This window comes from Chaetodon auriga, chromosome 24, assembly GCF_051107435.1.
Source record: "Chaetodon auriga isolate fChaAug3 chromosome 24, fChaAug3.hap1, whole genome shotgun sequence".
In the NCBI taxonomy this organism is placed as follows: domain Eukaryota; kingdom Metazoa; phylum Chordata; class Actinopteri; order Chaetodontiformes; family Chaetodontidae; genus Chaetodon; species Chaetodon auriga.
In genome coordinates, this window is record NC_135097.1 from 14,366,581 (window position 1) to 14,387,944 (window position 21,364).

The 21,364-nt window shown below is 39.8% G+C and overlaps 1 protein-coding gene across 8 annotated transcripts in view; it reads left to right on the forward strand.

Annotated features, from left to right (window-relative positions):
- The window catches only part of nrxn2b (neurexin 2b), a 623,496-nt gene that overhangs the window by 104,011 nt on the left and 498,121 nt on the right, over positions 1–21,364 (forward strand). For all 8 annotated transcript variants that reach the window (XM_076725432.1, XM_076725438.1, XM_076725436.1 and 5 more), the window contains exon 3: positions 19,727–19,747. In XM_076725432.1, coding sequence (XP_076581547.1) covers positions 19,727–19,747 — 21 coding nt within the window. The remainder of the gene's footprint in view (positions 1–19,726; positions 19,748–21,364) is intronic.

Genomic DNA, 21,364 nt, shown 5'->3' on the forward strand with positions numbered 1-21,364 from the left:
AGGTATGGCAGAAGTTTGTATGCATGCATGCATTCATATGTGTGTAATCTTTGTGTTCACTGAATGCTTGAACATACAAGATGTCCTTATGTGTGTGTCACAGGGTGATACAGTAACAAAGCAGTTTTTATTGCTGCTCCTACCTTCATTTATTGGCCTTGTCATTGTCTAGTGGTGAAGAAGTAGAATAATAAATGGCAAGTTATCGAACTGACTTTCAAACTGAGTCGCACATTGTTCAATAAAATGAGCAATCAGAAGTGAATCTTTGTCATTTATCAGCAGGTTTAATAGTGAGGGTGGCTACAGTCATTCCAGGCCCATAGAATACAGTGCAGATACTGCTCTGCCAGTTCCCCTGGTTTTATACTGTCATGTTAACAAAGGCTAAGAGACAGAAGGTTTCCACCACAGCCAAAACACAACATGAACTGATTTCAGTAATTGGCTTAAATTCAACCTGAGAAGAAGGAACTAATTAGTGAAATGTGCTTGGTGCTGTGTTCAGCAGAAGCCGCTCTCTCTCTCAGCTCTGCATGATCAGACTTTGTGGTGGACTTGATCGGACACAAGAGCTGTGCCCCCATATATTATTGACGGCAGGCAAGTATAGGTTTCACTGCGTGTCATTAGCAAGAGCAAGCCATAAATGATGAATGATCCCTGATGTTACATTTGTAAGAGGTGAATGAGTAAAGCGCTCTGTAAAACAGTAATCAATGCTCAACCAATTTAACCACCTCATTGGCCTGATATGTCCTAGACCTTCAGAAGGAGAAGCCATTCAGTTGGGTCAGTGCTGCCGAGACGAGACAGCAGGGGTTCATATTTTTTCAAAACTGAAAGCATGTGTGTAATCGATAAATTAGTGAGAGAAAGTAAGGTTATCATATAGATAAGACTGCAGGATTTGTTCCAAAGTCGCATCAGCACCACCCGAGTGTTGTTCCAACACCTCACCTTTATAACCTGCGTGATAGCTGGCTTAGGTCCATAGATATGAGGGAGATTTGTCAGCCTCCCTGTTTGTTCACTGTGTGTGCTGATAGCCTGGCAGCCTGTTTGTTTGTTTATTCCCTGTCTAGGTCAAAGCAGATGCCCTCACTCTTCTTTTCTACCTTTCCACTCTCTCACCAAGCCTCTGAATCCGAGGCTCTGAACTCATACAGACCCTGTTGCTCTGACCTTTTCAGACAAATATATGCGTTGCAAGGTGATGTCACAACATTCAATTGTCAGATCCAATGCACTTTGTCTAAAGAAACTGAGGGTTTTGTCTCTGGTGGTGGGTAGACTGATGAATCGGCTGTTCTTTTGAAAAAGACTTGAAGGTGAGCAAGTTGCATTGGTTTGCTAATTCAACTGAATCAAAATGTTAAAACTGCCGCAAACCCAATGCTATGCAGTGTGTTGCACTGGAGTGTTCATGGCCCAGCATAACAGTATTGAAAGCATAACACTGCATATATTGGCAAGCTTTTTAAAAATATAACCATGTTTAATTTGTCCAAGTATTTATATTATCGTAGTATTCATATTTTATTTTTAATACATGATTTAAGATGTCATATTTCATGCCATGTGCAGTATTTCTTTATTCAGAAAGCTTCGATTTCAAGTAAAAGTAAGTAAAACGTGGCCATATTTGAAATTTTGTGTTTTTTTTATTGCATCTGTTTTTTCTCAGATCAGGACTCACTATAATTTACACTTTACAGCATTCTTCACAAGTATAGTTATTAGTTTATATCGATCTTACAATTCCCACAATTATTGATTCATATTGTATAATTTCTGAATAAGTGAGTTTTATGGGATGATTATTGTACTAGTTAGCATGGCAGCAACAGTAGTTAATCTTAAACTACAGTGTTGAACTGTTCTTTATTGTGATTGGTCTGGCTTGACTGGCTATTTGACTAGTCAAACTGCTTGGCTGGAACGGCCTCACTAAAAGAGAATCTGTTTCAGGTTGTACAGACAAGCTAGATTCAGTTCCTGATCTGTAGCAGCGCTGATCATCTCCATACAAGACAACAGCCTTAATACCCGACCGCTTGATCTCTACAGGAGAACAAGCTCCTGCTGCGACATGCTTCTCTAAAATAGCTCTATCCATTTTCAGATTCTCTTGTGAAATCTCATGTGGGTAGGGGAATTATGACAGTGTGCAGACAAACATACTTGAACCCAAGCAGATACTCCAAACTAGCACGCACTGATAATGTAGGTCTACACACTCACATGCCCAAAGGTACTGTACATACACACACACACACACTGAGTATTGATTTACTATCATACACCTTGACAGAGGGCAGGTAGTGGAGTGCTCTGGGCTACCAGATGTTTTCCAAAAACTTCACACATTAACTGCTGTTTTTGTTTTTTTTTTCTGAATACATATTTTCAGACAGCAACATTTTTGGCACAGCTGTGAGTTAGACACATATTGGCATCGACACGATGCTTGACTAGGTTTTGAAGCTGTGAAGCAGTTGCTTTGACAATGTCATGTATGTATGTATGTATGTATGTATGTACGTATGTATACACACACACACACACACACACACATATAGAGCTAGATAGATAGATAGATAGATAGATAGATTTATTTATTTAGCCAAGTTCAGACTCTGAGAGCTGGTACTTTTTTCCTGAACACTGGCATGTTTTTTCTTTCAATCTGACAAAGACAGCCTCTTACAGAGGATGGTACTTGAAAACTCAGCATTTCACTTTTTTTGCCCACTTCTGTCACATCTCTCTCTTTTGGAGATGAACAACTCATAAATACTGGACTTGCGGTGCTTTTAATTCAGCAGTTAATGTGAACACTTTAATTACTCGTATTTGACCTTTTCCTATGAATAAACAAAGGAGGTCATTTATAATGGACTCATATGTGCTTCAAGTGTAACATGAAAGGAACATGTTGTGCTTTAAAGTTATCCATTATGTGAATTCATTTGGCCTATTCAGCAGGTAAATAACCCTAGGTTTGACAGAGAGGTGTGCCTTAACAACCACAGAAAGTGGGCTATGATAGTATATATTCATTATTTCTTTTGTCCCTAAACTTCAGAATTCCAGGACCTGCATGTTTTTTTTACTGACCCAATACCCAGAAAGAAATAAATAGAAATAATATGTGTTCATAAATTTATCAAGTCCTATGTTACAAGCTGATTTTTCCCTTTAAATCCAAAAAAACATTTTGTATGAATATATTATTACTGTGCAAACATGATGCTCAGTTCAGATGACCAATGTATCAAACCAAAAGTTGCCTTCAGTGTGACTTCAGGTTGCGAGATATTTTCGTCATGCACCAATTTTGCTTTTGTGGTATTTTTTGATTATTCTCTCTAAAGGCTAGAAATTTCCAGGAAATCTACTGATATGAAACACTTCGTGTTGCAATGCAGTACCTGAGTCTGTATTATATATTCTGTACTTAAATCTTTGTACATGTGTATTGATGCAGCCCTCAGAGACCCTATTTGATCACATGCTGTTACAAACCCCCAAATGCAGGCCACAGACAAGGTGTTGGTAAGAACAAGGATTTGTGGAGGAGGATCTGGATGAGGGCCTGATGGCAGAGAATGGGGATCCGGTGGCAGCAGGGGCGAGTGACCGTAATGGAGGAGCGTGGCTAGCATGAGTGTGAGGGTACGAGGGGAAGTGTGGCAAGCAGGGGGAGGTTGGAGGCTAGGATTTTGCTGGCAGGCAGACAGACAAGCTGGAAGACAGGCAGACAAGAGAGATAGGTTAGCAACACAACAACAAAGAAACTGAGAAAACAAGCTAAGTCAGCCTAGAAGCATAACTACCACTGTGGTTGAAACCGCAACCTGGCGATGCATTGTCGAAGAGCCAGGGTAGATATCCTGTAGGCAGATGAGGTGATGAGAGGCAGGTAAGCAGCCAGGGAGAGGTGATGAGCCGATTGCAGACAGGTGTGCAGGATAAGCAGAGCCAGGAGAGCAAGGAAGGGAGACCACGGCCATGACATCACGCACACAAACGAAACAAAAACAGAGAGAGACAGACGGGGGAGCACTGAGAATGCAGGGAAGGGGAAAACGCAAGGTAACGTGAGGGAATTTACTGGGCTACAGCGACCAATGGTCAACACCTGTTAACCTGCAAGGCAAGAATAGGAACAGATATGTGTATGGTGTGCTTTATCTGGTTGAGTCAGTGTGTTGCAGAATATCCAGATCTACATCTTATAAAATACAATTTCCAATTGTTTTTACACCAGTGGCATGAAAATCAGCTTTCCACTTTGATTTTTATAATGTGTCATGGGCTTTCAGGTGAGTCATACTGGAGGCCTTTGGCAAAACATTGTGCATAATATTTATTAGATGTTAAACTACTGGTTGGTTATGCAATTTAGTTTTTTTTGTTTGTTTGTGTGCTGGTATAGAGGGTATGATTTTCTCCCAAGCCCAGGAGGAAAATGATAGGTGGTTCTCTACAACACATAACACCTCATCTTTCAAAGCTGTGGAGAAACAAATCAATACCTCAGCTCACTTGTGTTCATAAGGTTTTGCTCTTTCTTTAGCTTTTGCAAACAAAGAAAAATAATGTTTTTCCCATTCTGCCTGCTTTGTATTTAATTCTTCCACTGTGTACTTTTCGATTTTAGAATCCCTTCGTCCATGTAATCCGAGGGCCTTAGGGCCACACCGGGCAGTTCCAGACAAAGTCACATTAGCTTCTTTTGACCTCACCGCTGTAATTGGCTTCGGGGACGGGGGGGTGTTTTGCAAGAGTCCCGTGCTCAATGTTAATAGTTTAGCAAGCATGAGGCAGAGAGTGAAGAGCAGGGATGTGAGTGTTACAACCGTTTACCTGCAGATTACACCATCAGCATTTCACTTACAATGCAAGCCCACAGGATTTGAGTGCCATTAGCCTATCATGGCTATATATACACACACACTTCGGGAGGATCCTGACCTCTTGAGTTGCTGTCACTATAATTGGAACATCTTGTGTTATATTAATGAGGCAGTACAAATGCCATGCTATGATCATTTATTTCCTTTCTGTTTTATTATGTCTGCGTGGCTTTGTCGTGTCTGCAGGCATATGGCAAAATCCAGCTCATCACAATGCATGGCTCTCAGCATCCCGTACACCCATAGACTGTATGACAGTGTATCCAGAGTGAGGTGTTTTCTGTCATGCAGTACATTGTCTATTTCAGAGATGGATGAGAAGGAATGGGAATTGGCAGCTTTCTTTTTCTTATAGAAATCCCCAACAATACCAGGCATGTTGTAGGACTGCAGAGGCTGGCGAGCTCAATCCTAACTCAATCGAGGATCATCAGCAATTGTCACTAAATCAGCCCCTTTAGTCTTTAGCTTCTCTCTCAATTCATTACAAGTGAATGGGCTTTTATTGGCGTGACCATTTTAACAGGGACTCGGGGAGTGTGTGGAAGCTTGTAAGGCTGGATCGACACAGGCAATTTACGAGGGGATCGACAGGCGACTTGAGGCCAAAACCAGCACAAAACAAACATAGACAGAGAGAGCGAGAGAGAGATTAAGAGATTTGTCACTACCCCCCCACCTCACTGTTTCTCCTTTTTATTATCCCTCCCTTTTTTTGTTCTCAGCTTGTCTGTTTTGCTCACCCCCCTTCAATCTTGGATGCTGCTGGTCTTCCAAGCTGCCTAGTCGCTTTATTGCACTTTTTTTTTTTTCTTTTTCCCTCTTCATATTTTCTCTGGCAGTCTTCCCAACAAACATGTCCTCCACTGAGACTCATATTCAGACTGTATTATTGTACTGTATGTGTTAATTTGTTCACGCAAGCATATCAGTCCATAAAATGTAAAATGCAAAAAAATGCAAAACAGCACTACTTATAAGCTACTTCGAATTCGTTCAAGGAACTGACTGTTACCTGTAGTGCAGAAAGAGAAAAGAGATGCCTTCTGTTTCCCAAAGTGGAAACAAAATCTCTGGCAAAACGTCCTTTGACAGTGTCTTCTTCGCAATCATCTGGTTGTTTTTTGATTCAGCTGCTTTCTATTGCCATTTCCTAATCTTAAAGATTTGAGGGTGTAGGCGTTTATACCTGTAGGTGGAATTGAAAGCACCAAGACATGTAAGTCTGCCGTATCAGAGCATGAATATCTCTTCATTCTCTACAGTTAAACAAGCACTTGTTTTTTTTTTTTTTTTTTGTTTTTTTTTTATTTAAGCTTTCGTCAAAAGCCCAGCCAGTAATTCATACCACACGTGCTGATTATGACTCATTATCTTTCCTTTCAAGTCGTCCTTGACTCCATTTAAGTGAATTTTGTGTCAAATTCTTCCACAGTCAACAATGTTCTCTGATATGTAGGCCTGGGAAATAATTCACCCTTTACATTTATTGACATTTATTTGTATGGTATCACAATAATTAAATTGTGTGATCAGTTTTTTAAAATTCTCTGTCCAAATCAGTTTTTCTAAGAAGGATCTAATTGGAAAATTAAAAAAAAAAGAAACATTCTTGTTGCATTTGAATTGTTTTCTCTGTTGTGAAACATGACTTGTGGAGCACAGATCATCAGTTTCTTCATTCATTTGTGGTATTATGATATACAATATTGTTGGAAAACATAATTGTGTGTTATTGATTTAGGACATATTTGTAAACCCCCTGTTTAGGTATGAAGACGTGTCACTTAACAATGAAATCATTAGCATGAGAGAGCACTTACTATAGATCACTACAGAAAACAAAAAATACTCTATTTAAGCAGTAATCTTGACTTTTTCAGCTGAGTTTGAAAGATGTGTCACACAGTGCCACAGCACACAGATCACTGCTTGGAAGGCTAGTGATCTTATTAGCATGTTAAACTGAGCAATGTGCAACCAGATGTTTTTCTGACACATTGGTTTGTCTACTAATCAAAGGGTTGGTGCTTCAGTCCTTGGCTCCTCCAGTCTGCATGTTGAAGTGTCCTTGGGTAAGATACTGAACCCCGAATTGCAAATTGTGTGTGTGTGTGTGTGTGTGTGTGTGTGTGTGTGTGTGTGTGTGTGTGTGTGTGAGTGAAAGTGTGTGTGAAAGTGTTGTAAAGTGCTTTGAGTGGTCGGTAGACTGGAAAAGCACTATATGAATACCATCCTTTTACCATTTGCACCACTATGTCCTTTTTCTGCCTCTCTTTAAAACAAAAGCATGGTCGTGCATGGCTGAGAGAGGATAATCCATATGGGTTTCTAGTGTCAAAAAAAAACCATCCACAACTCCCTGTAGTGGCTTGGCCCATTGTAGCTGTCCTGAAATTATCTGAACATGAAGTTTGTTGTCTACATCGGGCCAATTACACACACCACCAGATACACCATCAAACAAATAAATGATACAAGAAAGTTATTTACATTGCACCAAAAACATCAGCCATTTTCATAAGTATCAGAATGGTCACTTCACAGCTTGTTAATTCATCAAATTGTATAGATTCCTATTCAGTGCTACACCCTTAAACAGCAGTCCTCAGTCTCATCCTGCTTCTTATTTTACATAAGAGATAAGCCCTCTGCCAAGGTTTTTTACATCTCATATCTCTCCCCCACCCTTACACCCCTAACCCCCTCTCCCACTCCCCTCATTTTCCATTATCTCCCCCCTCACTCCCATCTCCCCTGTCTTCCTTGCTTTGCAAAGATAAGATTTGCTCTCCCCAGTGAGTTCTTGCTGTCGATACTAATGTGCAGCTAACATCGATGAACTGTCTGACCACATCCTCCTATCCCGCACCACTCCTCTCCTGACCTTCGTGCAGCAGTTGTACAAAAAAAAAGTCTTACAACTCACGCATGTTCCATATGATTGCATTCTTTAAAGACAGGATTAATGCAGTGACAGATTTATAAAATGGTTCTTTTTTCCTTGTTTAATGAGACATGGAAGTGTTATTTCACCATTTTTTCACCGTCTAAATGAATTCAGAGACTTTTTATACCTCGACAGAGGCATTATATTTTTGGGTTTTCTGTCTGTTTGAATGTTGGTCTGAACAAAATATCTCAGTAGAACTTTGAGGGAATTTCTCAAAATTTGACAAATTCACTTGGAATCAAGAATGAACTGAGTAGATTTTGGTGGTCAAAAGGTCAGCCCATGGATTAGTGGTTTTGTCACCATCACTGGTGTCACATTCTGCCAGGACATGTGCTTTACTGTGGCTGTGATGATATGCAAGTGTATGGGCATAGCCCTTAAACTTAGCAAAGTAACTCAAAAATGTCAACTTAACATTACCAGCAACATGCCAATTTCTCTGTTGATGGCTACAAGAACCAACACAAAAGTGTTCATCTACTCCCACCATCCGAGGAAGTGAAGACCCTGTGGATTAACTTGACGTAAATGTCCCCACAACAACTGACCTACATACTTAGGTTATATGAGTGAACTAATCTCTCTACTTCAGATTGCTTTGAGGGCCAATACAAAGGAGAAACTGAAGCTTAAGGATGGATTGATACTGACTTCAAGTAAATTAGGATGTTCCACGGCTAATGTGGCTAGTAGCATCTATTGTGGACTACTATACTAATTTACTTATTAACCTACATTATGAGATGGCTACTCCTCCTGTGTGAAATATGGATAAATTATTAAATTATTTAAGATAAATTATTTCTTAAGGTAAGTTCCCTTACATTGCTAATTGAGTTAAAAGAGGTAGAATCATATTTTGAATGTTCTAGTAAAAAAAAAAAAGTATTAGGTAACAGAGGACGTGCTGTGCATTATGAACACATCCTGTAATTTAAATGTTACCATGTTGGAAACTGTATTGCCAAATCTCTACTGATGGGCATTTGTCTATTGTTGCATGGTATATACTGTCATACCATCCAACCCTAGTTTGAAGCACTTACATTTTGGAATTTATAGCTTCTTCGCAGCAACATCGATATTTGAAGCATTGCAGCCCACCACAAACTCATTGGTTTTGCTGATATCGAACTTTAGGTGTTGCTGTTCAGGTGTTGCTGTTGCTGCACCATTTGATGACGCTCTCTATCAGTACTCTGTGCTCCTCTCATGTATGATTCACTTGAATCATGTCAATATAATGAGAACTTGCATTTTACTGAATATGACACTTAACACCTTTAAATTAAATTCCTTCAGATTCTCTGTGACATGTTCTATGAGTCTGGACAGACATGGATGTAAATGCAACTTGACTTAGTTGGCAGACGCATACAACCATGAGGCAGTAATTCTATTTTATTAATAAAGGCCATCTACAAAGCTGAATTAAACATGATAGAGATGCATCATTAGATCACAAAAGAGCACATGATGGGAGCGGCAAGCGGCATCAGCCTACTCAGTCAGGGGTCTGGTAGAGAAATGGAGCAGCAAACATGCTACTTAATGTGTGTTGATGTGTCTTTGCTCACAGTTGTTGGGCTCAGGGAGGGATCTGAGTGGCTGCCAGCCAGCAGTCAGTGACATCAATGAGGTGGATGTACCGCTGCTGATTGAACTTAACTATATGTGTCATTTTGGTAAACCCTGTTATCCAAATCACCTCAGAGCATCATAAGTGTACATATTTTTAGCACTGGGAACCCCGTTGGGAATCAGATCCTGAACCCCAGCACCATTAGTGTTATGCTCTGCCTTTAGAGCTACACATAGAAATGACTTTGCTGTATGCCTTTGCCATAGGGATAAAGACTTGAGATGCTGAGCCCAGAGGGTGAAATGTCACTGCAATGCTTTGACGTCAAATGAGTCGTTTGACTTTTTCTTTACACCAGTCACACAGACTGAGAGCATGAATGAACCTTGAAAAAGTAAAATCTCCAAAGCCACACTTACAGTTGATGTCTAATCACTGATGATGGCTCAGAAAGTGGCTTCAAATAGGCAGCGACTTCACAGAGATTATGCTGGCAGGCTATCTTGAACAGCCAATGATGTCATCTCCTGTCTCAATTTCTCCTTTTACACCAGTTTTTCAGTCAATACATGTCAATTCTGTAAATGCTGGCTTTATTACAGGCCTGTTGTAGCTCACTTCAGGAGCAAATGGATTCTGTTTGACTGGGACTCACTTTTGTGGTTCAGAGGAGTTGATTGAAGGCTTACAGTTTGATTTGTAACCACAAATAGCTGTTTTGTTTTTGTTTTTTTTCTCTCCATAGTGTGTGTATGTCCTGGAAGTGGGAAGAATACTTTATAAGCCTTATTTTGACTGAAACCTGTGCACTTTGAGGCCTTCACACTGTTTTTCACATTTTACCTCATGTGTAATAGGGCATAATGCACACTTTATGAGTGGATGTAGATACAGTAATTGGTTCAGCTAGTAAAAACTCCACATGTAGTACATGAACAGCACTCAGGAGAGGCTATTGCAGTGAGGACAAGACCTTTTGTATGAAATAAGAGTGAAGAATACAACATCCTGTTGTGGATTGAATGCTGATTAAAAACACAAAAAAATGCTCTTCGGCAATCTAAACACAAGCTTGCATGTTTGTGGTTTTGTATAATAATCTAACCTTTGTTTGATTCATTGGGATAACTAATCTGACAGAGGATTTGATAGTGGGGGACAGAGAAACATGATCTCTTCATGTCATTTGATGAGTACATGATCATCATGAGAGATTTCAGGAGCAATGGAAACAAATCTCTTTAGGTCACCTTGAAAGGGATTATTGGAGTACAAGAACTCATTGCAATTTTTTTTAAAGTCATATAAATCTAGATGTAGAGACAAATGGTCTAAATTCAAGGATAACACGTTACCTTTAATTTGGTTTATCAGTATAATGATTTTTTTAAACAAATGCACTTGTGGAATCCTGAAAAGTTTTAGATGACAGAGTGTCTCCAAACTTAAATCCCCTTCAAAATACTGCTTGAGCATCGTTTAGTCATGTACAGTATTTGTGTAATTTCCACAGATAACTGTCCAAATACAGATGACATGAGCCATGTTTAATTGCAGAAAAAAAAATTGCCTATCTGAAACACCACCAGTAAACAGCCCATTAAAAGCAAAGAGCAAGTGATTGCAAGAGCTTACTAAAACTGCCATTTTACATTAATGTTGAGCATACAGGGAGAAAGTCATTGTGCTGTAGAAGCAGAAATATCCCACTGACAGCAGCGTTAATAGACCAGAATGCTAGGCGGCAGCCACAAGACATGTTTTGTTTGGATGGTGTGGTGCAGTGCTCACTTTTTCTCCACTGGATGAAACTTAATATGCTCAGCTGTTGCTTTTTGTTTCCACTTACAAATACAACCTCCAGCATTGTCTTGGGGTTGTCAAAAGGCGTTCTGGGAAATCAGTAGGAAACCACCGACTAATGCAGAGCTACACAAGCCAGGTTGTGTGCACTCAAAAAATCCAAAATTCCACCTGAAATGCTTTCAGTGTCCTCATTTTTGCAATCAGTAATGCCCGTGTAACAATGATTGGCATCTCTTTCAAAGACGTTAGAAATTCCATTTCATCATGCAATGACTGTAGGGAAAGCAGTTCACTCCCCTGCAATGACAAACCTTGATATTGTATTATCTGTATAAGCATTAAAATGCCTCTCCTCTGCTCTGAAATGAATCTGTTAGTTAACCGAGCACCAGTCATCACTTCAGAATTTTAATTGCGGTGTCACGTGAACGATATTAATACAAACTTCAATGGAGATTCAAATCAAGGTTAAATGTAGTGAAAAATGAGCCCAGTTGAAAATCAAACGTCATTAAGTCCGCTAGGCTGGAGAGCCCTAATGGCAGGACGGCAGTGAAGACAGGCCATTGTTTGATTGGTGAAAGATACACTCATTCTCTGCCTTCACACCCACACCCACACACACACACACACACACACACACACACACACACACACACACGTGAATTATATGATGAAGTACGTGCCATTTTGTTCTGGTTTAAAATATTTTTGTTGTGTAATGTTGTTAGCATTTTAATAGTATTCTTAAGATCACTGTGCATGCAGGTGCAGTGCATTTAATCTGTGAAGGATAATCACTGTAGTTTTTGTCAGTGGTCTTCTTGCTCCCTTTTACTGTCTGCACACATTCAGCAACACTAGAGATATCAGGGCTCATTTTCTTCACTTCATAAGAAGCCATTTACTGCCATCCATCCATGTATATTGTGAAAAACAAGTTCCACAGACTTGAAAATAGACAGAGCTAGATAATCCATCACAGCAAACATGAAGCCTTCGTTTGATTTAGTCAAAGTTTCTTTTTCAATTTATCATTGTGCTTCAGTGGAGTGTTTTCATATTAGCGCTGTGTTATGTTACACTTTGCTTCCTGTCACCTTGCACCCATAGAAGGAAATGGAAGTTGAATGGGAATGATCAATTTAAATCCAGTCACCTTAGACACTTTATTGGAATATCTATTGTCCTTTTATTTAGGCTGCTTTTGGTACAAGCTAGGTCTGACCTTGCAAACCTTTTTATTGCTGCTCTTTGCACAACAGATTGGGATGTATAATCTGATATTTCTGAAAGCTCCTCCGCCCCTCCACACGCTTATCTTTTTGAGCATCAACAAATTGTCTTCCTTTACTGTCTTTTTGCTTCCTCTCGCTTCTTGCTCTCCCCAGTCGGCTCCTATTAGACAAGCGATCATCTCTTCCTAATTAGCGTACATCTCATTTCAACAGTTTGGAATTGGTTCTGTTTTGCTCTCCCCTGCTGAAACACATCAGTGCTGTTTTCTCATAAAAACAGACTGAAATAATCCAACTGCTACACTCACATTCCTTTAAGCCTGTCTTCTCACAGGGTATGGTAAAATGGCTTTATTGTGATTTATTATGATGATTGTTATTAAGATTAATATAAATACTTAGTATTATACTTGTTATTTATTTCTTTTATAGCTTTTTTTGAATTAATGAACCGCACATTAAAGATGAGTCATGAATCATTTTAGTATCTGATGTTGCCCACTGCAGAGGAAGGGTTTTTCTTTTTAACTCTCCAGCTCAGTCTGTATTTTATCTAAAAGTTTCTTCCTGTCTCACTTTATCTTTATTTCTGTCTCACCTTGCCCTTGTTGAACCTTGTCTGAGGGCCCTGATATGTCAACCATTGCCTTTACCCCATCCTCTAACTTTAACTCTCAGTTGTGTGATGACATTGGCAGAAGTGCACCCCCATTCATTTCTCAAGTTATGACCTCTCCCTGACGACCTTCTGAAACCTGCTTTTGCTTTTTGAATCAGCAGTGTGTGAGGTTACACTCTTTGTCTCTCTTTGCTCCAAGTTCTAAAGATGTCCTACAGCAATCAGAGTGCATACCTTACTATCCTCTAAATTTATATTAATAATGGAAAATGTTCAGAAATGTTACATCTGAAATTGGTATCCAGATCTTCAACCAAATTCGTGCACCATGAAACAATTACTTGTTCATTGTCTCATAGGTTACCTTTAAAAAACAAGTCAGACCAGAAACCTTACTCCCTTAGCTGCCCTCAGCTTCCCTCCAAAGCAAGATGAACTGCAATGACTGTTACTGTTATGCACAAAAACTAATTCAATTTCTAATAATTAGAAATTGACACTAAATGACAGAACACACCTAGTATCTCTGTAAGCATAAAATAGGAAGCATAGTAACTTTTACTTAACGATAACTGGGATTAAAAAAAAAGCGAAAAGTGAAAAATATTCCATTTGTTTCCAATGTAGAAATCAGCTGACATTTCTTTGAAACAGGCGGGGTCGACCATAAATTCAAATATTGCTTTAATGCAGGACATGTGAAGTACGCCTGAAATGGAAAACAGCTCTTACTGTTCAGTGAAGTAAAACTCTATACATTTGTTTGAGCTTACATCTCTCTGATCCTTTCCATTTGACCCCTGTGCTCTCCTTTTCCCTTCCTGACATCCTGTTTTTAATGGGAAATACAGTATATGTTGTGTTGTTGTTAGATAAATCAGTCAATTTGTTTATCTTTTTCTTTATGAGGATTAGAAATCCCTTACTATATTTGCACATTTGTTGGGTAGAAGTTTTGTATTTTGCTGTCAAGATTTGGTGTGAAATCTGCAAAGGCCATGTCTTGTGGATTAGCTTGTCACTCAGAGAGAAAGTTTTTGACAATGTGGGAGAGTTCAGGACAAAGCTTCCCTCTGATTAGAATGTAAAGAGGGAGGAAAATGGGTTTAGGGAGTTTGTGTGTGTGCACACGTTTCTCTCCATCTGCCTGTCTTCTCTCCACTTACTCTGTCTCCGTTATTCACTAATGTTGTCATTTCTTTTCCTCAGTGCCTCTCTGAAGTCATGTCAAGTAGCCTTGGATGGAAAGGGTTTGTCTCTTCCCTCTCGCCTTTTTAAATCTCACTTCTCTGAATGACACTCCGGGAACCAAAATAACAGACTTTCCAGTGCAAGGAGAGTGAATAATTGTTTGCATTTGAAGTATCACTTTTTTGCGCCGCTGTAGTTGATTCTGTAGAATACGAGGTTTACCAAAGACAGCAGTAGAGCCAGTGTTGTTTGCAGCACTGTGAGGCCTCTTTGTTGCCAGCTTTTGCCCAGAAACCGAAAGCAGCCCACTCTCATCCAGCATTGTTTGGGTAATGTGCTAACCTGTGGTGGATACAAAGAAAATGTTGTACTATGTGCTACTCCAATATCCACTCTGTTGCCTTATGTATTTGCTTTGTGCCACATTTGAGCTACAAAACACAGTGTGGGTAAACTGCAACTGGAAAACAGGAAACATTAGTGAAGCTACCCATTTTAAGGACAGTATATTTACAAGTGTAGATGCTTACTGGCCTAATAAATGTAAAGTTTTTGATATCGACAGCAGAAATACTAAATATATTAAGGCCCAGGTGAATTAGTATTAGTAGTATAATTTAATTTTAAAATACTATGTACAGTTCATGTTAAAATACACTTATTAGATGGCTACAGAGTTCAGCCTGTTTCATCACTGTCTCCACAATAACTCAATATCAACTTCACAAATTCAATTGCTGTGTTGTTGAATTGGTTTGCATTAGACTGCCAGATGTTGTTGTTTTGTCCATTACACAACAAAATGCCACTCTCACCTCGTTGCAACATCTGTGTCATAAGTAGTGCTTACACTAGTGCTTTGTATGTGAGGGAAACAAAGAACTGTTTGTGAGGCAAATACTTCACTGCATGCTTAATATTTTTTTTCTCTGATAATATGTTGAATTAAAAGTTGCCTATGGTCCATATGCTCTTGAGTACATACGGTACTAGACTGGTATCATATTCATTGTTCATATCATTATAATACAGAGGATATGAGTAGAGTTACCATATATTCACATTGTAATAAGTTTAACAATATTTAGCAGTAGCACAGCTACACTCAAAGTACAATATAATTTTACTAGCTGCCTCAAAAGTACTAGTAAATAGGGTTGTGAATCTTACAGTCTCCTGCCTGTATGTAAATAACAATATGAAGGAGAGGGTTCTGCTTGGTTTTTAACATCGTATCTCCAGCAGTGGAGAGTCGTCGCTCTGCTACACTGTGAACTCCAGGGAAAAGATGTGCGCGGGTGCAGGCTTTTTCAGGTGAAACAGACTGAGCACCCAGTTATTTTCCTCACTTCAGTTGGTGTAAGTTGTTTAGTCCTGCAGTATGTTTAGGTCAGCCGGTCTTGTTTATTACTGCTGATCGCTGCTCTGCTAACGTTAGTCTCTGAGTGATGGTGTCGAAAGTTCAGAATGTACTTCACGTTCATCTCGCAAAGGAAGATGAATTCAAAGATACTGTAACTCTAGCATGTGTCAGTCATCTACACGGGCCTCGCAGTTGAGTTCCGCCTTTTTCTTTCCATGAACATTACGTTGTGAAATAACATTTTAGAAACCAATTGTTGACCTTTGTGAATCAATTCCGAATCGTTGTCAATAAGAGCCCTTGTAGTAAAGGAGCCATCACTAAATAAAATATCCAATATGCAATTGGTTGGTGTTACCATGAAGACTAACAAGGATTAGCTTATTAGTACAAACTTATTTGCATGATTTACATGTTCTTCAGCAGGGCACGTGAATGAGAGATATATAGTCACTTTCTTGCCTCCTGTGATGTTGAGCTTGAACTCTGTGATGACTTGTTGCTGTGTTTTAGTCCTTTATCTGCAATGACAATATTATTCTGAAAAGTATAGGTGATTATTTTAAAAAGAAATCAACTATCTGAATGGACTCTCGGGATGCACATTGGCTAATTTCTTAGTTAGTTGCCGCAGGTAATAATCTGTGATAATTTGTGATTATGTTTGAACTGTAATGGATATTTACAACTAGTGTATTTGCAATATTGACAATATTACTTTATGCCTTTTCATGCCCTTTTCATCTCCCACCAACAGTTAATTGTGTCTTTCCGTCATGTGCAAAGAAATGGGAGGATAGTGAAGGGGTGGGGGTTGTTTTTCATTGCAGGCATGCTTTTCTCCCCTTGGTAAATCCTTTAGTTAGCTTGGTGAGGATTAGGTTTGAAAAGTCTCTCATTTGCCTCCAAAGCCCTCAGGGATTCATTGGTGAAGAAATCCAGCTGCTCTACTGCTTCCTGAATTTTAGTTTGGTATTTATTTTATTTATTTTAATTGCAGCCCACGTCTGATTTCTGTTCTCTTTTATACCCTGTGACTGTCTCCTTGATTAATTTTTCTTTTGCTGCTGGAGGTGCTGCACACTAATTTAGAGATATATGAAAGAAATGTCACATTTGACTGGCTGTCAATTTGAACGCGGGTTTAGTGTACATTTCAGCTTTTTAGATTTATTTGGTCTTGAACTGGGTGAAGAAGGTTAGAATAAAGAATTTGTTTTCTTCTTTTTATCCCAGATGGGATTCTAAGCCTGGCAACGGGCCCCATTTTTGCACCAGGGCATCACATATATATCGGAGCTTTAGAGCATTTTCCTCTGAAAAAATGTTCTCCGCTTTCCACCATGAATCACAAAGTGCATTGAAAGGACTAGGATCCCAGTGGTGGTGAAAGCCTGAGGCTATGTGGGATACACCCTAATGGGAAACAGTTCTGGGATAAATGGCTGGTAGAGATGACTGGAAACTATCAATGGGATAAAAGGGACAAGCTTAGAGAGATGAGGTATATCCCACCAAGTGTTGGACTGAAATCGTGTTTCTTCCCTAAGGCTAGATTTCACAACTATTCCCACAGTGAAACAATGCTTGCTCAAAAGGAATATCTGTCAAATAAAAGTCAACCTTGAAATAGTATAGATTTAACAATTAGTGGTGCTCTCCATTTCCTTTAACATGGCCTCTTGAGGGACGATTCTTAATGTTCTCAAGAGATAAGACATGCCTTCCTAGGTGCAACATGGGGAATATGACCAAGAAAAACATTTTATAGCTTGAATAAGATTTATTGAAGTGCTAGAGGTTGAACTTATTGATCTTATTATCTGGCTTTTATGTGTCTCGAAATTGGAACCGTTGTCAGTTTTTCTTATTTTTCTCTCTTGGAAAACGTTTCTTTGGTTTTAAGTAGAACATAGTGTGAGGAGTTAATGGTCTTTCCATTTATCTGCCTATCAAAGTAGTTGATGGTCTGAGGAGGGTGCAATTCCTCATGAATTTAACCAAAATAAACCAAGACCCAAACTATGCAAGAGATTAATTGCAGTGTTTGATAATTTGTTTTTGTTCTTGTATCTCTCCATGTTTCTCTCATGCGACTGAAGGATAGACTATATGAAGCTGAGCTTTGACAGACACAGAGACAGCAAAGAAAGAAAGGATTAGAGACTATGTTGAGTGATGAGTGGAGGCGAAAGGCAGAGTCATGGCCGGTGATGATATAAACAACCTCTACTGTACATCAGACATCCTTTGGTTCAGCTTGGGGGGGGGAATGAAGGGAGCACAGTTAAAGAAAGGATGACTGTGATCAGAGATGAGACGAGCCTCTTGTCTCGTCTTGTCTCTGATCATATGTGGCCAGTGACTGCAGAAACCTCCACTTCTGTACATCAGACAAACACAGTTCCCATGGTTCAGCTTGGAAAGTGCTCCGTCATTCATGGAGGGCTTTTGGTCTACATGCTGGTATCCTTTCTGCTCTTTAAATGCACAAAGCAACCAAACTATCTATAATTGAAGAGAGGTTTCATCTTCATAGTTTTATGTTGATGCTATTATGGTAAATGGCAGTACTTGTGACAACCACCTTGCCCCCACTGAACTCATTTTAGGCAGTAGGGACACATCATGAGACCATTTTTCAACTGAGTCAGAATGTCTTGCTTGGATGTCCTTGAGGGTTGATGTTGCATGGTTGGTGTCTGAGCCTCATTTTGAGAGGGACAACAGTAATTTTGTTAAATAGCTTTAACTTCAACACTGATAAAAAATAATCCTGATTATGACTTTTGTCATAATTGAGCAGCCCCTACCTGTATATCGTTAAACTCCAGACCTTCATGCAGGTTTTCAGAATTCAGACCAGAATTATAGAGGGGGAGCTAAGAGCTAAGATTGGGTTCATGCGCGGGTGAATTCAAGAGGGTGTGTTCAATAGAATCCCATTTCAGGGAGTGTGCTGGAGTGTTATGAGAAATCTGATTGATGATCTGATTTCTTACTCCGCAGCCACTGTGGCACCCCAGTGATGTGTTTCAGATTTTTAAATGCTGACTGTTATCATCAAATCTTAATGCTCAAAGCAATTAACTATGTAGACTTCTCAGCACATGACCATAACCCCCCCCCCCCCCCCCCCCCCCCCCCAAAAAAAAAAAAAAAAAAAAAAAAAAAGTGTGTTTCACTTTGCTTGATCTCATACTTTTGTGTAAATTGAATGGTGCTGTGCCACAAAATGCCTGCAGCTGTTAAAGCTCTGATTGAAGTATTGGACCAGACAAACGCATTGAACCAGTGCATTGTGGAGTTGCATTAAAATATCATTGACCATGCTACAACTTAATACAGCAGTGTCCCACAAAGACCTAGGCCCAGCAGCCACAACAGCAGATCAAAATGCCAAGCTCTCCATGGGGATGCCTTGCCAAGCTGGAGGCTGTTTTACATTATTGGATAGCTCCTCATCTTCCAACATGGGGTTTCTGGAGTGGCATGCAGCTGCATTTATTTTCTAGCATCACAGATTGGCCTCTGCTGCTGTAGGGTGGCTTTTTTAAGTAAAGCGCCCTGCTGGAGCCCGATCTCTTCGACTCCCCCTCACTCTATCATTAAGCCAGAGAGAAATGTGTGAAAGTCAGTGTCTCTCAGTTGGGGATCGTCTTTGACTGAATCGTGCTGTTCCCTAAGGGATTTAGCGTGGTTACAGTATTGTGGTTTAGGATTCTCCACACTCTTAATGTACATTTCTTTAACAGAATAATATGTGTGTTTGTGAAACTATTGGGCCACTTGCAGGCTTTTCAGAGAGTCAACAGTAAAAAGACATCAGATTATATATTTGGCGGAGAAGACTTATATTTTGTTTTTCTGTCAGTCTCCAACATCTCAGTCCTCATTGCCTGTCTTTATTTAGATTTTATTTTATGGAAGTTCTGTTTAAAGTTAAAATAGGAAGACATTTATTTGAAGACAAATTAACAGCTCATTGGTCTGATCTTTCTGTATTTCTCTCTCTTTTCCATGCATTCCCTTTGGACCCTCCCCTGAAGCTGAAGAGTATGCTGTTGAAGGTAAGACTGATGCTTTCCTCCTCAGGCCCTCTGATGGCTTCCATTAATGCTGCCATGGATGCTGATGCTGGCTACTTGTTAATGCTTTGTGTCTTCCCTCTGGGGAGGAGCATTGTCAGTTTGGACTGCGGTTTTAAGTGACTTCCAGGGGGCCTAATTTATAGTTTTCGAATAAGACAAAAGTGACGGATGCACGGCCAAAATGATCTCTGATTTACTCCTTGTTTATTTTATCTCGTCTTCTTCTTTTTTTTTTTTTTTTCCTTTTGTTTTGATTGCAGTTTATCTCTCTCTGTATAAGCATATGGTTGTATATTTCACCCTGGAATATATTCATGCACTTAAAAAATGGAAAGATGTCAAGGCAGCTTGGCAATCTTGAGTCAGTTTAAAGTTAACAAGGTTTTGTTAAAGTTAACAAGATATGACACGGTGTCTTGAGATGCTGTCTTCTTGCTTTCTTCCCTGTCCTATCTCTAAAAAGGTTAACGAAGGCTGCCAGTCGGGGGGCCCTGAGGGTGCGCATTAGCCCTTGGGCCAGGCACTAAACCAGTGCTGGATGTAGTAGACTTTGTGGATACATCATCTTTAGCTTGTCTGTCTGCAGGCTGCTGCCTGTCTCCACTTTGCACTGTTCAGGATGAGATTCACCTTCTGGTTGACAGAGTCTGTCAGTAAAGTCAAACACTCTGATCGACAGAAACAAGCTTTTTTGAATCTGTGTGTCGAAAGGTGAATTAGTGTGTGTGTGTGTGTGTGTGTGTGTGTGTGTGTGTGTGTGTGTGTGTGTGTGTGTTTTTGCATGTTTTGGAGTTGCCTTTTCTCCTTGCTGAGTTTGTGGTGATGGATTACCTATCACACAGCCTTGCTCCAGGTTTTCTTTAAAGCTGAAAACTTTAATGCTGCATTTATTTCTCTCTCTCCTTTATTTTTTAACCAAGCATAAGTTGTTTATCGTGTTGCATATTGGAAATATGAAAGCGTATTGCATAGTGTTGTTTCATTGAATTCTGGTCTGTGTTTGGTCTGTAGACTGTGTTTGTACACTGTTTGAAAGTGACATTTTCTCCGTTTGTTCTTCCATGAGAGATGCAAGCCACCTGTAATGACTCTGTGTGTGTACGTATGTGTGTGTATGTGTGTGACACTATCCTTACAGCCAGGACCCATGTCAGTACCGCTGAAGCCCTTGATGGGAAAATGTCAGGGGGGAGGCAGGCAACAGGAATAAATGGTGGCAATTGCACAATTCTGTCTGACAGAGTAGCCCCTCTAGACTGATGTAGAGTGAGGGGAGGGCTGAGAAAGCTTTGAGAGAGAGAGAGAGAGAGAGAGAGGGAATGAGCAGAGCAGGGTGATGAAGAGGAGTGATTTTACTCTGACAGACCAAAGGGAGGATAGTCAACTCCTGAGGGACCCTGGGGTCCTCTGTTAACTTTTATCAGAGTAAGGAGGTAAAACCTCTCTCCAACACATGTACAGATGTACAGTTAAGAGGTTCAGTGTTTTTTTAACCAAAATATGAAATGTTGTTGTTACTGTTGTTTGTGTTTGGGTATGTCAAGGCAGCGTCACTCAGGCCTAACCTTTTAGCTCTGCACTAGCAGTTTCCTCACA